The sequence below is a fragment of the Tachypleus tridentatus genome, chromosome 4, assembly GCF_004210375.1.
Source record: "Tachypleus tridentatus isolate NWPU-2018 chromosome 4, ASM421037v1, whole genome shotgun sequence".
Classification (NCBI taxonomy): Eukaryota; Metazoa; Arthropoda; class Merostomata; order Xiphosura; family Limulidae; genus Tachypleus; species Tachypleus tridentatus.
In genome coordinates this window covers 107,799,736-107,814,753 of record NC_134828.1, presented here as the reverse complement: position 1 = coordinate 107,814,753, position 15,018 = coordinate 107,799,736, and the positions used below count along the sequence as shown (strand labels likewise).

Below are 15,018 nucleotides of genomic sequence, written 5' to 3'. Positions count from 1 at the left end.
ATTTTTACATAACAACATAACATATTTAGAAAATTTCTTATCTAAAATTACGTTATGATTTTCTTTGAGATATACAGCGGAAATGAAACATATCTTAATTTCGACTTTTTACTATTTTGTTTCTCAGATTCGATATTATAATGACGAGAAGTCACTCACGGAAAACTTATTTTCTTAAATTTTGTTTTGGTCACGTTCTGCAATATCGTAGTATACAACATTATCTGCGAACTTTCTTTAATTAATTAAAGAAACCGCATATCTACAATATTTGAGTCAGCAATGATGATGAATAATTGGTCAGATATAAGATTTCTAATATAGGATCTTTGTATTTTTTCCACCGGATAACTGTATTCGTATTTAGGATTACTAAAAACAAAATAAGAAACACCGGAAAAATATAAAACTGCCTGGTGTAAGTGGTTGAATATTTAATACTGAATTCTTTACTATGCACTGTATTTCCTACGGAAGCTGTCTGTTGTACTTACTGTACTTTGGCACAGTACAGGAGTTTAGAGTACAGGAGTTTAGAATATTAACTCAGTAAGAGTCAGTTTTCTTTTACATCTAACACTGCTAAGTATTTACCTGGACAACTTTTTATGGAAGGCATGATTCCAGAGAATAAACATTAAATACAACTTGCTGTATTTATTTTATCTTATCGTCTGCATATCTAAAGTTCGTTTGATTTTTTTTCGGAATTTCTAATATTTAATTATCAAACATTATTTATTGTTTTGTGGTATGTCGCTCGTCATATCCAATATTTAACTGTCGAACGTGACACGGCAACCTTTTGTGATATGTCGCTTTATTTTCCGTGTGTATTTGCCCTGACTGTATAAAAAAATCACATTGGCTTTACATGTTTTTGATGTCTATTTAAAGCAAGATAAAAGTATTACAAACTGACCCGATCTACTAACCTAGTTATTGGAAGTTTGGAGAAGCAGATAAAATTCAAATCTTACGATGCTAAGGAAAAGAATTATATAATGAAATATTTATTAAGAACAATTATATTTCGCATAAAACTCTCTACAATAAGTACTAAACAATGAAATAAACACCATTATTGTTGTACAATGTTTACCATTACCGCAAGAACCAACTAGTACAATATATATTTAAATATGATAATTCAAAATAGTACAAAAAAGGAAAGCTTGAATGACTGAATAATTATTACGTCATGACGTAATAATTATTACGTCGTAGTTACACGTGCTATTTTCAAACATTAAACGCTTTCACTTTAAACATAAATTTTCATTCATTTGGCACAGAAAACTCTCCCCTTTGGGTGTTCTCTTACTTCAGTGTTAATACGCGGCAAAAGAGTTCTATAAATCGGATATTAAAAGGTTACTAGATATACTCAGATTTATCTAGTCACGAAGGCTGAGTGGTGAGCTACTGGGTCACCTGTAAATAAAGCTCCTTATAAGCCATGTAAACATTTTTATATATTGTGAGAAACAAAAAGTTTAACAACGTGCAAAATTAAGTTCTGTTAAGTAACTCGAGAGCATGCGTAGGAAACGAATTTCATACACTCACATATGATTTACACATTTTTTAAGTACTTTCAATAAGTCATCCTAATCGACGATGCTGATTGGACACCAGTCGATTAGGGGAAAAAAAAGACTTTTTTTTTCCACTTACAAATGCCACGTTTGACACAGTAATTTCAATTATCATAAACTTAAGTTCACCGTTTGCCCTCTATAGTCATCCAATTAGAATTTAGATTTCTAGAGAAAACAGAGAAAGAGCATCATACTGACGCAGGTTTAGAGAATGCAAAATGTTAGCAAGAGATTCTCAACGCGTTTGGAGAGGAATATTTTCGGGATCCAAAGAAAGAAATTTAAAATTTGGTTTCGTTTCAAATGGTCTGATTACAGCTGTTTTCGACGAAACCGGTGGCTTTTACGTCAGAGCCACCTACTAAGTACACTAAGAACACGAATTTTTAATATTTCATCATAAACATTGCTCCAGAAGGTCATCTTTACGTCCACAGAAACGCAGGTGTTTATTTTCAGCCACATTGAACCTAAACGTGTTTTCTGACTATTGACTAAACTTTGAGAATTTGGATTCAAGCCTCTTGTATCGTGAATCAAACTCTGCGCCGATCGTAGCCACCAGTTTCAATTTTTTCTAGAGAAGAAATAGTCAAACATTCTTTTCAATAATTCGTCCAACGAAAGTGCCACGTCTTTAAATAAGATAATTCTTCAGTCTAAAAGCGTTTCATTGTTCGGTAGTAAAAACTCTGTCAGATTTATAATATTTGCTGAAGTTAAAGTATCGATCAAATGACAACCCGCGACTGTTACAGTTTTACAAGCCCTGCCTTTTCTCGCCCAGGTCTCGTAGATGTTCAATAGACTGAAATACACACGCCAAACAACAAGAGCAACCCTACAAGGACTTGTCCAAGTGTCTGGTTTACATTGTATCTGATACCAACGTTTTTCGCTGTAAAAGAAAGAAAAGACATATTCATCAAAGTCAAAGTCAAGTCACATAACTTTTAGCGTATGAGTCGCTACCGGTGTTATCCCTTCATGGTTACAAATTTAAACAGAAAAGTTAATACTCGGAATAATTATTTTATTAACAGGCGGTATATAATCTTCTAATTGGAATGCACAATCATATTGATATATCTATGTATGTTCAATACACGAAGTTATTTTGCTAAAATAACGAACATAATATTAGTTTAGTATAGAAATATGCACCAATATTTGGACATTTTTTTTCCACGTTTTTACTTCTAACGTGCACCACATCACAATAATTTACCGTAACGTGATGGAAAACAGCTCAAAACTTTATTCTTGTTTGTATAAGGTTAGAGAAACTCTTAACACGTTCTGAGAACGTAAATTATCAAATTCTTTAAAGGTTCTTGAAGCTCACAGAATTAGGGAGAATAAATGTGTTTATTCCTGATGTTAGAGAAACACGTGGATTCAAGAGCTCTTGATAGAAATGAATAAAAACCCTATAACCTGAACGTTTTCGAATGGTGGACCATTCTTCTTTAGGGGCAAACTTTCCGAAAGCTCTCGGGATATAGGGTTTTTAACGTGTTTATTATCACCCACATGATGAAACTGAAGAAACTCCTATCACACTCTAATATTACTTGGCTTAAATAAAATTTTGAAGGCCTTTGAACAACTTTTATCATTTAAACTTTTACTGGACTTCAATTACGTCAATCTGGACTCTTTGATCTTTGAATATTCGCGTTTGTAAACAAGGGGCTAGATCAAACGGAACGCCACCAATAACGTAATGTGAGTACACTTACACGGATGTGACTGTAGGTCAGGTTTCTGCCGAGGACGTCGATCGCTCAAGCCTGTGTAACCCAAGTTTTCCTCTTTCTTCTTAGAGTCAAGTCCTTTGGCTAAGAAATCGAGAAATATCATTAATTAAAAAAAAAAGACTGATATTTCCATTTGGAGATTTTTATAAGTTTGTTTTTATTCTTGAACTATTCAGAGATTACAACTGAACAAGAAAAAATGCACACTTTTATTAAACACATACAGCAGTCTTTAGCACGCGAGTTAATATTGATTTACCCGTTCGTGTTTACAAACTTGAACAGAAAAATGTGTAACCGAAGTAACGATTTTACCTATAGGTAAAAGTGCATATTTGCCACTTAGAGCGTTAGAAAATTTCATTAAAATCAAATAACTGAATAAATATTTCGAGAAATGTACTGTTCATAACTCGAAACTGAAATATGTAACGGTTACCTGTATGCCATAAAAATTAGTCCTATAAAAAATTGCAGAAATTATTTGTTTTAGAAATTTATCTCAGAAAACAATATCTCTAGAACAATTCCTCAAGGAAAAATATAAGTGTTTGAAAACAGACTTAACCACCCACTAATCATGGCTTTAGAGGACGAATTGTGTCCATTAATTTTTGTAAGTCTTATAACATTAAAGTGACATATATATATATATAGATATTCATATGTTAGAGAAATACTGTGAAACCAGCCATTTAGCTAAAGGAACAGGTAGTTAAAGCCATTTTATGAAATTAGTAGAATCAAAGAGATGTAACCAAAACCACTTGGACTCTTAATGCAATAAAACATCTGTATGACACAAACTTAACGTTTAGGTCCAACACTCTTATATAAAGACGACAAAAAAGAGAACCTCATGTTTCAACGGCCTCCATACTAAACAATACACTGATGTTCATATCTACTGTACAACACTTAAAGAATAACCAACCTGATGAATTTTGAACTTTGTCTTTTAGAGAATTGGATGTTGGTAAATCCACAGATTTTCGTCCCTGCGAGCTCAAGTTTTTGCTTTCGTGAGACCCTAAAAGGAATTTTACAAATCATGTATCAACGTTTAATCATAGAACACCAAACTTATACATCAACTTTTAATCATAGAACACCAAAGTTATACATCAACTTTTAATCATAGAACACCAAAGTTATACATCAACTTTTAATCATAGAACACCAAAGTTATACATCAACTTTTAATCATAGAACACCAAAGTTATATATTATCTTTTAATCAGAGAACACCAAAATTATATATTATCTTTTAATCATAGAACACCAAAGTTATAGATCACTCATTAATCATAGAACACCAAAGTTATATATTATCTTTTAATCATAGAACACCAAAGTTATATATTATCTTTTAATCATAGAACACCAAAGTTATATATTATCTTTTAATCATAGAACACCAAAGTTATATATTATCTTTTAATCATAGAACACCAAAGTTATATATTATCTTTTAATCATAGAACACCAAAGTTATAGATCACTCATTAATCATAGAACACCAAAGTTATAGATCACTCATTAATTATAGAACACCAAAGTTATATATTATCTTTTAATCATAGAACACCAAAGTTATAGATCACTCATTAATCAGAGAACACCAAAATTATATATTATCTTTTAATCAGAGAACACCAAAGTTATATATTATCTTTTAATCAGAGAACACCAAAGTTATATATTATCTTTTAATCATAGAACACCAAAGTTATAGATCACTCATTAATCAGAGAACACCAAAATTATACATTATCTTTTAATCATAGAACACCAAAGTTATATATTATCTTTTAATCAGAGAACACCAAAGTTATAGATCACTCATTAATCAGAGAACACCAAAGTTATATATTATCTTTTAATCAGAGAACACCAAAGTTATACATTATCTTTTAATCGTAGAACACCAAAGTTATAACATCAACTTTTAATCATAGAACACCAAACTTATAACATCAACGTTTAATCATAGAACACCAAAGTTATAACATCAACTTTTAATCATAGAACACCAAACTTATAACATCAACTTTTAATCATAGAACACCAAACTTATAACATCAACGTTTAATCATAGAACACCAAACTTATACATCCACTTTTAATTATAGAACACCAACTTTATACATCAATTCTTTTAATCATAGAACACCAAACATCAAACAATGTATTCTCGAGAAAAGCAGAGCTTCGTCTTAGAGTGGTAAACAGCATTGTTAACCTATTGTGGTCACTTAGCTTAAAGCAGTAATTTTCGATACTTCGTACAACACTATCGTCCCTAAACCGTAATTACTGTTATTAATAATAGTTTCTGTTTGTTTGTCTGAAGTTAAACACAAAACTATACAATGGCTGCCTGTGTTTTACTCCATTGTTTTCGTAGTTCATTAATAATAGTTTTTGTTTGTTTGTATGAAGTTAAGCACAAAACTGCACAATAACTGCTTGTGTTTTACTCCATTGTTTTCGTAGTTACTGTTATTGATAATATTTTTGTTTGTTTGTCTGAAGTTAAGCACAAAACTATACAATGGCTGCCTGTGCTTCACTCTATTGTTTTCGTAGTCTATTAATAATATTTTTGTTTGTTTGTCTGAAGTTAAGCACAAAACTACACAGCGACTGCCTGTGTTTTACTCCATTGTTTTCGTAGTTTATTAATAACAGTTTTTGTTTGTTTGTCTGAAGTTAAGCACTAAACTATACAGAAAACACCCACATAGGGGGTGGAGTAACAAGAATTAACAAAACAAAATGTGTGTTTTGTTAACGAAATATCCAGAGCCCATTATTAATTATGACAATAATTATAAAATTACTATTACTGAAACGGTTTCCCAGGATTTAGATCTACATAATTTTGGTTGATTAGGTAGGAATAGTAATACTAACAGTGGTTGGTCTCTGCTGAGTGCATGAAACAGAACAGAATCTGATTCATTCTAGAAACGTAATTTTGGCGGCCTCTCGTGGCAAACTAATTAATCTTAGTGAACACGGTATTACTGTTTCTGTTATACGACATGATACGAAATCATTTTAATTCTAACCAAAGTTAAAATGTTGTGGCTTCCCTCTGATATGTTGTGCTAATTCTTAAACATTCATAATGTCAAATTTCTGACGCTTACAAAAATATGTTACCACGTGACAAGTCAGGCTTTTCTATTCTAAAGTTTAAAAAAATGCAACAAATGTGAGCATGTGATGCTACCTATTACAATCTAGAAAAAAGTCGAATGTGCTAATTATCATTTATAAAATAAATAGCATTATTTATAATGCTACATCAAAGCATTCAAAGCGAAAACAGAAGCAGGAGTCATAAAACGCAATATTGCGTATGCATAGTCGATAATATTTATAATATATCGTTTTGTTTGTGCGCACGAATTTTATGAAAATCTACAATACATTCTCACTCTATTTCAAACGGTTTTTCAATATAAAACATAAAGGTTATTTATCTTCACGGCAGTTCAAGTCATCAAATGTCTACTGAAGGAGTTAAACATGAATACTCGAGCAAGACTGGAATTGTAAAGTACTAATTCATGTCCTGACATTGAAAGTGACGACGTGTAGAACAACATACCTTTTGTTCCAGTGTGGTAACTGTTGTAACTGTCAGTGAACACTGTGGTCGAAGTAGGAGCAACATACTCTGAAAAGGTTGAAAAATAACCAAGGAAGAGACGTAATAACAAAAGTAAGGGTTACGAGTACTTCTACAATTATTTTTTAAGTGAACATTCAATAAAACAGGGTTTATTTACGTTAAAAAAGCTATGACTGACAAAGGAATGCATATGAATTGTATTTGTATTTTTCAAATATTATTGTTCGTTGATTGTCAGTTTATAAAGATACTGTTCTAATTTTAATTAATTTTTCATGCTTTTACAAAAAAATATATTTTCATAGTTTTATGCACACATATTGTTGGCAAGCTTTAATAGATGTCGCTAAACTTCCTGTTTGTTTCTGTTAGACAATCGTGATTTTCACAGCAACTATCAAAAGCCATAACAAAAACAAATAGTACTAATTTGTGTTAAGGCGATAATATTTGATAAAATTACAAGTGTACTTAATTATAATCACGCTTCACTAGTTCAGACAATACGTTCACACCATAATAACAATCACTAGGAAGGAGTGATAAGATGCCGTCGGTGAACATTTCTTAACTCAATGTAAGTCACATATACTTTTTAATATTAGTTAGCAAAATGGGTGCTTGATGAAACTTTGAAAATATTTTATTTCAAATACCCAGAGTATAAGTCTAGTTATGTCTTGTTTCACCATATCAATAATTAAGTTATATTTTTTCATCGAGTTTGGTTTATAATATTTTATGAAACTTACTATGCATTTGAATCATAACTCTGCTATTCTCGCTATCTCGTTTTTAATCTAGATACACGATACAAAAGCCTGTTCTATGTTATATCTTTCAACTGACAACAAAATTTTTTACTTCGATCTTTTTGTTGTTGTTGTTGTTGGATCCTAATATAAGAGTCAAGAATTTATATTTATGAGATGGAAATGAGGTTAGGTTTAATTTTCCTCGAATCTGAGTTGCTTTTATTTTTTATTATTTCTACTACGTACCGTGAAGACGAATGAAGCCTTCTTTGTCACCAAGTGTATTTTTCGCAACACATTTATAAGAAGTAAAATCTTCTGATTGCAAATTATGAATCTTCAGATTCATCTCAATCTTGTACAAGTTCCTCGATTCATATAATCTGTACTTCGTGCTGTTCAGCAGAATTTTCCCATCATTTCTTTCCCAAGAAATTAGGGGTTTAGGCCAAGCCTCGACTTCACACTCGAGGGTGACGTCTCTTCCTACTGCTGCACCAATCACCTGATCGGGGACTTTGATTTCCGGTTGAACTGCAAATAATATATATATATATATATGTATGTGAATTTCAAATTTACATATTTGAATGTGTTTAGATCCAGGTCCATGTTTACCCAAAGTGCAAATGAAAGTTTCAACGCTAACGTTCCTGTTAAAATATTTTTCATTTCAAAAATTTTGCTGCGTATTCATCGCCATTAATAATTCACGGCGAGACACGGAACTTGTAAATCCAAAGTTGGCGAAAAGTAAAATTCACTGCGAGAGACAAAAATAATGAAATCAGTTTAGATCAAAATAAAAGATCTGCGAATAAAATTACCGGACATCAAAAGGATGCTGAAAACATAAGTACAGGTTAGCAGTTTTTATTTTATTTTTATTTTTAAGAAGTAAAGTGAATGATACACTAAGAAAAATACTGAAATTTGAATTTGAAGAATGTTAACATAAGCCTAAAAGTTAATCTTTCAAAAATTTTATTTTTTCGCTTCCAGCGCTAATAATTTCTGCATTTTTCACATTTGTTTTCATCAGTATTAATTGCTTGAAGCCAGACCTAATAATTTGTCGTTATCTGTGAAGAAATGCCAAATTCTACTGAGAGATGGCGACAGCTACAAGAGCTGAAACATTATTACATGGTAGTTGTTTTCTTCTTGACTTTTAATATCGTCTCGAAAAACCCCAGAATTAAAATGAGGCTGTAAATTGTTAATGTTTTAGAAATATTTAGTCTCACATGACACTTAACCATGACTGCATGTTATCGTAAAATAGTGATTTTTTGATTGCAGTATACATAAATAAATATATCATGTTTAGATTTTGAAGAAAGAAATATGTAACTTCATCTCAGTAGTTTTACATACAAAACTATTAGTGATTAAATCACACTTACATTTCACCTCAAGCATGATTCTTTTGCTGACTGATGGAGGTATACCATTGGATACGATGCAGAGATAGGCACCCATATCCTTCCTGCTGATGTGTGTCAGGTTCAAAAACTCTCCCTCAATTTTACGCTCTGAACAAAAACAAATGTCGTAGATTACTAAAACTAAACTAGTTCTCATATTGTAGCATCTTGTCTGTTCTACTGGAGAAAATATTTTATGTTTTACTATCCCTCAGATAAAAAAGACTTTAGATAACACAAAAATCAGTTAAAGTTCGTGTCTTGTGCGGATGTATATTTAGTGGATGTCATGTGAACATAATCAGAAATCGTAGCTTTATCTGAATGAATTTCACATATTAAAAGGTTTAGATAACTTTGAATCAGTGCTTGATTTTTTCATGTGCATAACGAACACAAAATAAGTTTCGAAAGAAACGTCACACTATGCCAGTATCAATTTAGAAAGAGAAGAAACGTCACACTATGCCAGTATCAATTTAGAAAGAGAAGAAACTTGGCATTATGTCATTATCTACTCAGAAACTTAGAATGAAGCAGCATGATTCTACATTATCTACTTAGAAAGTTAGAATGAAGCAGCATGATTCTACATTATCTACTTAGAAAGTTAGAATGAAGCAGCATGATTCTACATTATCTACTTAGAAAGTTAGAATGAAGCAGCATGATTCTACATTATCTACTCAGAAACTTAGAATGAAGCAGCATGATTCTACATTATCTACTTAGAAAGTTAGAATGAAGCAGCATGATTCTACATTATCTACTTAGAAAGTTAGAATGAAGCAGCATGATTCTACATTATCTACTTAGAAACTTAGAATGAAGCAGCATGATTCTACATTATCTACTCAGAAACTTAGAATGAAGCAGCATGATTCTACATTATCTACTTAGAAAGTTAGAATGAAGCAGCATGATTCTACATTATCTACTTAGAAAGTTAGAATGAAGCAGCATGATTCTACATTATCTACTTAGAAACTTAGAATGAAGCAGCATGATTCTACATTATCTACTTAGAAACTTAGAATGAAGCAGCATGATTCTACATTATCTACTTAGAAAGTTAGAATGAAGCAGCATGATTCTACATTATCTACTCAGAAACTTAGAATGAAGCAGCATGATTCTACATTATCTACTTAGAAAGTTAGAATGAAGCAGCATGATTCTACATTATCTACTTAGAAAGTTAGAATGAAGCAGCATGATTCTACATTATCTACTCAGAAACTTAGAATGAAGCAGCATGATTCTACATTATCTACTTAGAAAGTTAGAATGAAGCAGCATGATTCTACATTATCTACTTAGAAAGTTAGAATGAAGCAGCATGATTCTACATTATCTACTCAGAAACTTAGAATGAAGCAGCATGATTCTACATTATCTACTTAGAAAGTTAGAATGAAGCAGCATGATTCTACATTATCTACTTAGAAAGTTAGAATGAAGCAGCATGATTCTACATTATCTACTTAGAAACTTAGAATGAAGCAGCATGATTCTACATTATCTACTTAGAAAGTTAGAATGAAGCAGCATGATTCTACATTATCTACTCAGAAACTTAGAATGAAGCAGCATGATTCTACATTATCTACTTAGAAAGTTAGAATGAAGCAGCATGATTCTACATTATCTACTTAGAAAGTTAGAATGAAGCAGCATGATTCTACATTATCTACTCAGAAAGTTAGAATGAAGCAGCATGATTCTACATTATCTACTTAGAAAGTTAGAATGAAGCAGCATGATTCTACATTATCTTCTCAGAAACTTAGAATGAAGCAGCATGATTCTACATTATCTACTTAGAAAGTTAGAATGAAGCAGCATGATTCTACATTATCTACTTAGAAAGTTAGAATGAAGCAGCATGATTCTACATTATCTACTCAGAAACTTAGAATGAAGCAGCATGATTCTACATTATCTACTTAGAAAGTTAGCATGAAGCAGCATGATTCTACATTATCTACTTAGAAAGTTAGCATGAAGCAGCATGATTCTACATTATCTACTTAGAAAGCTAGAATGAAGCAGCATGATTCTACATTATCTACTTAGAAAGTTAGAATGAAGCAGCATGATTCTACATTATCTACTCAGAAACTTAGAATGAAGCAGCATGATTCTACATTATCTACTTAGAAAGTTAGCATGAAGCAGCATGATTCTACATTATCTACTTAGAAAGTTAGAATGAAGCAGCATGATTCTACATTATCTACTTAGAAACTTAGAATGAAGCAGCATGATTCTACATTATCTACTTAGAAACGTAGGATAAAGCAGCATGATTCTACATTATCTACTTAGAAACTTAGGATAAAGCAGCATGATTCTACATTATCTACTTAGAAAGTTAACATGAAGCAGCATGATACTACGTCATTATCCACTCATAAACTTATGATGGAGAATGATTGAGAATCATGCTTTGATCCCTATATTTGGAACTAATACGATGAGACACTCTCATTCTGCACCATTTTATTGTCAACGAGAAAGTGTAGTCAGAAAAGACAGCACTTGGTTTCATGTGCTTTAAAGGTTGATGAGGATGTTTCGGGCGAGTATTTTATATTATTATCAATTCAACATGTTAGATCCTAGAGGCGATTTCATTCTCCCAGCTCTCGTTCACCGATGCGTTTCAACAATTCTGTTACGCAAACAGCTACACGCGCAGTCCAAACACTTCTAAGGCAGATAGCTCACAGATTCTCCAATCAAATATGCATGATTACTGTTCCGTGAGCCAATAGGATATGATTATTTTGTTTCACGACATCTAGTCTGTATTGTGACAGAGTTTTATAAGATGGACGAGTAGACAGATTCGTGGTATTTAATAATTAATTGTACTAATTTTACAAGACTTAAGAAACCTTTCTTAAAATTGATGTTACTCTGAAATTAATTATTGTAATAATACTAAGTTATTACTGGTTTTTCTCTCTTACGAAAAACATAAATTTATTTTTTACAAAAGCTATAGAAACGCACTGCATACAAAAATAGCAAAGTGCCAGAACTTTTAATGTTACTTGATTGACTTTCCCATTGAAACAAGTTTCTGTATACCGCCTGATGGCGCTAAGAAACACTTTTATCTTATCTCTGTCGCGACCAGTGGCATTTCAAATAATTTATTACACATACATTCATCGTTCTTACTGATAACGGGTTTTTACTGTATGGAGTGCTTCACTTTAAACATTATAAGTTATTGATAAGTCAAAGTAGCAGAGGAAGTGAATATTTTGCCAAGAATTCGATTTATGTCAGACATTTCCAGTCAGTTATCAATTTTCTGCGTATATAACAACAAGCTAACTTGTTCAACAAGTACGACCATTCACGCCTGATTTCAGCACGTATTTTCAATTCCCTGGTTTATTCAGTCTACACATTTAGCGCTTCAAATCGCTCGGTTATAGTTTTGAGCTAAGGCACACTTTATATTCAAAACCGTTTCGTTTGGAGCACAAGTTTCGTTGCAGTGTGTACAGTTGGCATAAACAGGTATTTTCAGCACATAATACATACTCTTTTATCACGGTGAGCACGTGTTTTTACACCTATTTGTGACTAGAAGGTGTCGGTCTTCAAACATGTTGAGATATTTTTGAATTTCTCTCTTGATGTTGTTCAACTGAAAAAACTATAGAAACAGTTAGGTTATGTTCTTGATGTGTTCAGTTGATAAACTATAAAAACAGTTAGGTTATGTTCTTGATGTGTTCAGTTGATAAACTATAAAAACAGTTAGGTTATGTTCTTGATGTGTTCAGTTGATAAACTATAAAAACAGTTAGGTTATGTTCTTGATGTGTTCAGTTGATAAACTATGAAAACAGTTAGGTTATGTTCTTGATGTGTTCAGTTGATAAACTATAAAAACAGTTAGGTTATGTTCTTGATGTGTTCAGTTGATAAACCATAAATGCAGTGAGTTACATTGTGTGAACTTCAAGTAATGATATGTTTTAAAAATTAGTTTCTCTGGAGAAACTAATTTATAATTGTTGACTTTTGGAGCTTAAAATTATGAATTGCAAAGCAACCTTATTATATTTGATTAATGTATGCCTCAATAATACTAAATCTTCGCGGCCAAGTTCAGTTTAAAGTTTCCAACAAATAGTCCAACCAAAACACAGTGAACACTTTTAAAATATACGTAGAATTCAAATTAATGGCATTATATTAAAGTATTATTTTAACAGGTGATATATGACTCAACGGTAGAAGGTAGGATTATTTTGACAGGTGGCGTGATATCCCATCAAACCTGAAAACCTAGGAGTTAAATACATGGCTGTGTAGGGCACGATCCAATTATTATGTTGACGAGCTGGTTTCTTTAATCCGAGGGTCGTGGGTTTGAATCCCCGTCACACCAAACATGCTCGGTCGTTCAGCTGTGAGGGCGTTATAAAATTATGATTAATCCTACTATTCGTTATTAAAAGAGTAGCCCAAGAGTTGGCGATGGGTGGTGATGACTAGCTGCCTTCCCTCTGGTCTTACACTGCTCAATCAGGGATGGCTAGCGCAGAAAGCCCTCGCGTAGCTTTGCGAGAAATTCAAAACAAACAAACTAATTTTTTTGATCCAAGTATTCTTTGACATGTTTATCAAAGTGGACCAGCCGCACGCTGTGGTCATTCTATTTATCTATTATTTTAGGATTTCTCTGATCCTTGTACTTTTCTTGCTCCTCACTCAGAAAAACTCTTCGTGCTTTCCGTTCCTCATTTGAGATTGGATTTTTCTTCTCTCTCGTATCGTCGAGCTGTGCTCCACGCCATGCCGTCGGATATAGCCGTAGGTTTATCGCTGATGTACGCAGACGTGCTTCTCTTTGGCGTTTGACGGCATTTTCTTCGCCGAAGTCTCCTTGACCATTCTCACGGGTCACTTTTGAGCAACTAGTGTGTCATCGTGATCGCCTCCATACCTGCTACACTTGTAGCACCTCAGGCATTTTGTTACATTTCTATACGAGCTAAGAATCCGACCTCGTTTCCATCTTGATCCGACCTCGTTTCCATCTTGAACAAATACTCACCGGTTTTTCAGAGGGTTTCACAAAAGTTTTAGGAACGGTGAGTGTTCCATAAATACCGTACTACAAATGTGTTATGACTATTGTCTGAATTAAGGTAGAAAAAGGCCTGGCATGGCCAAGCGCGTAAGGCGTGCGACTCGTAACCTGAGGGTCGCGGGTTCGCATCCCCGTCGCGCTAAACATGCTCGCCCTCCCAGCCGTGGGGACGTATAATGTGACGGTCAATCTCACTATTCGTTGGTAAAAGAGTAGCCCAAGAGTTGGCGGTGGGTGGTGATGACTAGCTGCCTTCCCTCTAGTTTTACACTGCTAAATTAGGGACGGCTAGCACAGATAGCCCTCGAGTAGCTTTGTGCGAAATTCCAAAAAACAAACAAACAATAAGGTAGAAAAATCACTCAGTCACACTGACAGAAACCAGTCACACCGACTTTGAATGTTATCCATTATAGTTCGCCATGGACTCTGGGTTTCTTACAAAATAACGTATATTTCCGTAGAGTTTTAGAAAATGAATACCACTGTTACATATGTTTCTCCCACAGTTCCCTACTCTTTCAGTTACCAATGAGTCCGATGATTGTCCGTAACCTGATTTGCAGTGACACATTTTAGTTTATTTTCTAATCAGTTTTGGTTTTTTATAAACGTTTGATATTTTTTGGCGGTAAAAATTATCCTTGAAGCCGCACTTGTTACTTTTTAGAAATCTTAGTGACAGACAGTAGTGAAAATAGTTTGTTATA

General features: G+C 32.9%; 1 protein-coding gene across 3 annotated transcripts in view; it reads right to left on the bottom strand.

The window, feature by feature from the left end:
• Positions 1 to 997: 997 nt before the first annotated feature.
• The window catches only part of LOC143249858 (lachesin-like), a 235,792-nt gene continuing 221,771 nt past the window's right edge, over positions 998 to 15,018 (bottom strand). For all 3 annotated transcript variants that reach the window (XM_076500417.1, XM_076500416.1, XM_076500419.1), the window contains exons 5-10: positions 9,166 to 9,294; positions 8,006 to 8,293; positions 6,981 to 7,049; positions 4,296 to 4,391; positions 3,344 to 3,442; positions 998 to 2,499 (exon numbers count right to left, since the gene is read on the bottom strand). In XM_076500417.1, the coding sequence (XP_076356532.1) occupies positions 2,402 to 2,499; positions 3,344 to 3,442; positions 4,296 to 4,391; positions 6,981 to 7,049; positions 8,006 to 8,293; positions 9,166 to 9,294 (779 nt within the window). In that variant the 3' untranslated portion in view covers positions 998 to 2,401. The remainder of the gene's footprint in view (positions 2,500 to 3,343; positions 3,443 to 4,295; positions 4,392 to 6,980; positions 7,050 to 8,005; positions 8,294 to 9,165; positions 9,295 to 15,018) is intronic.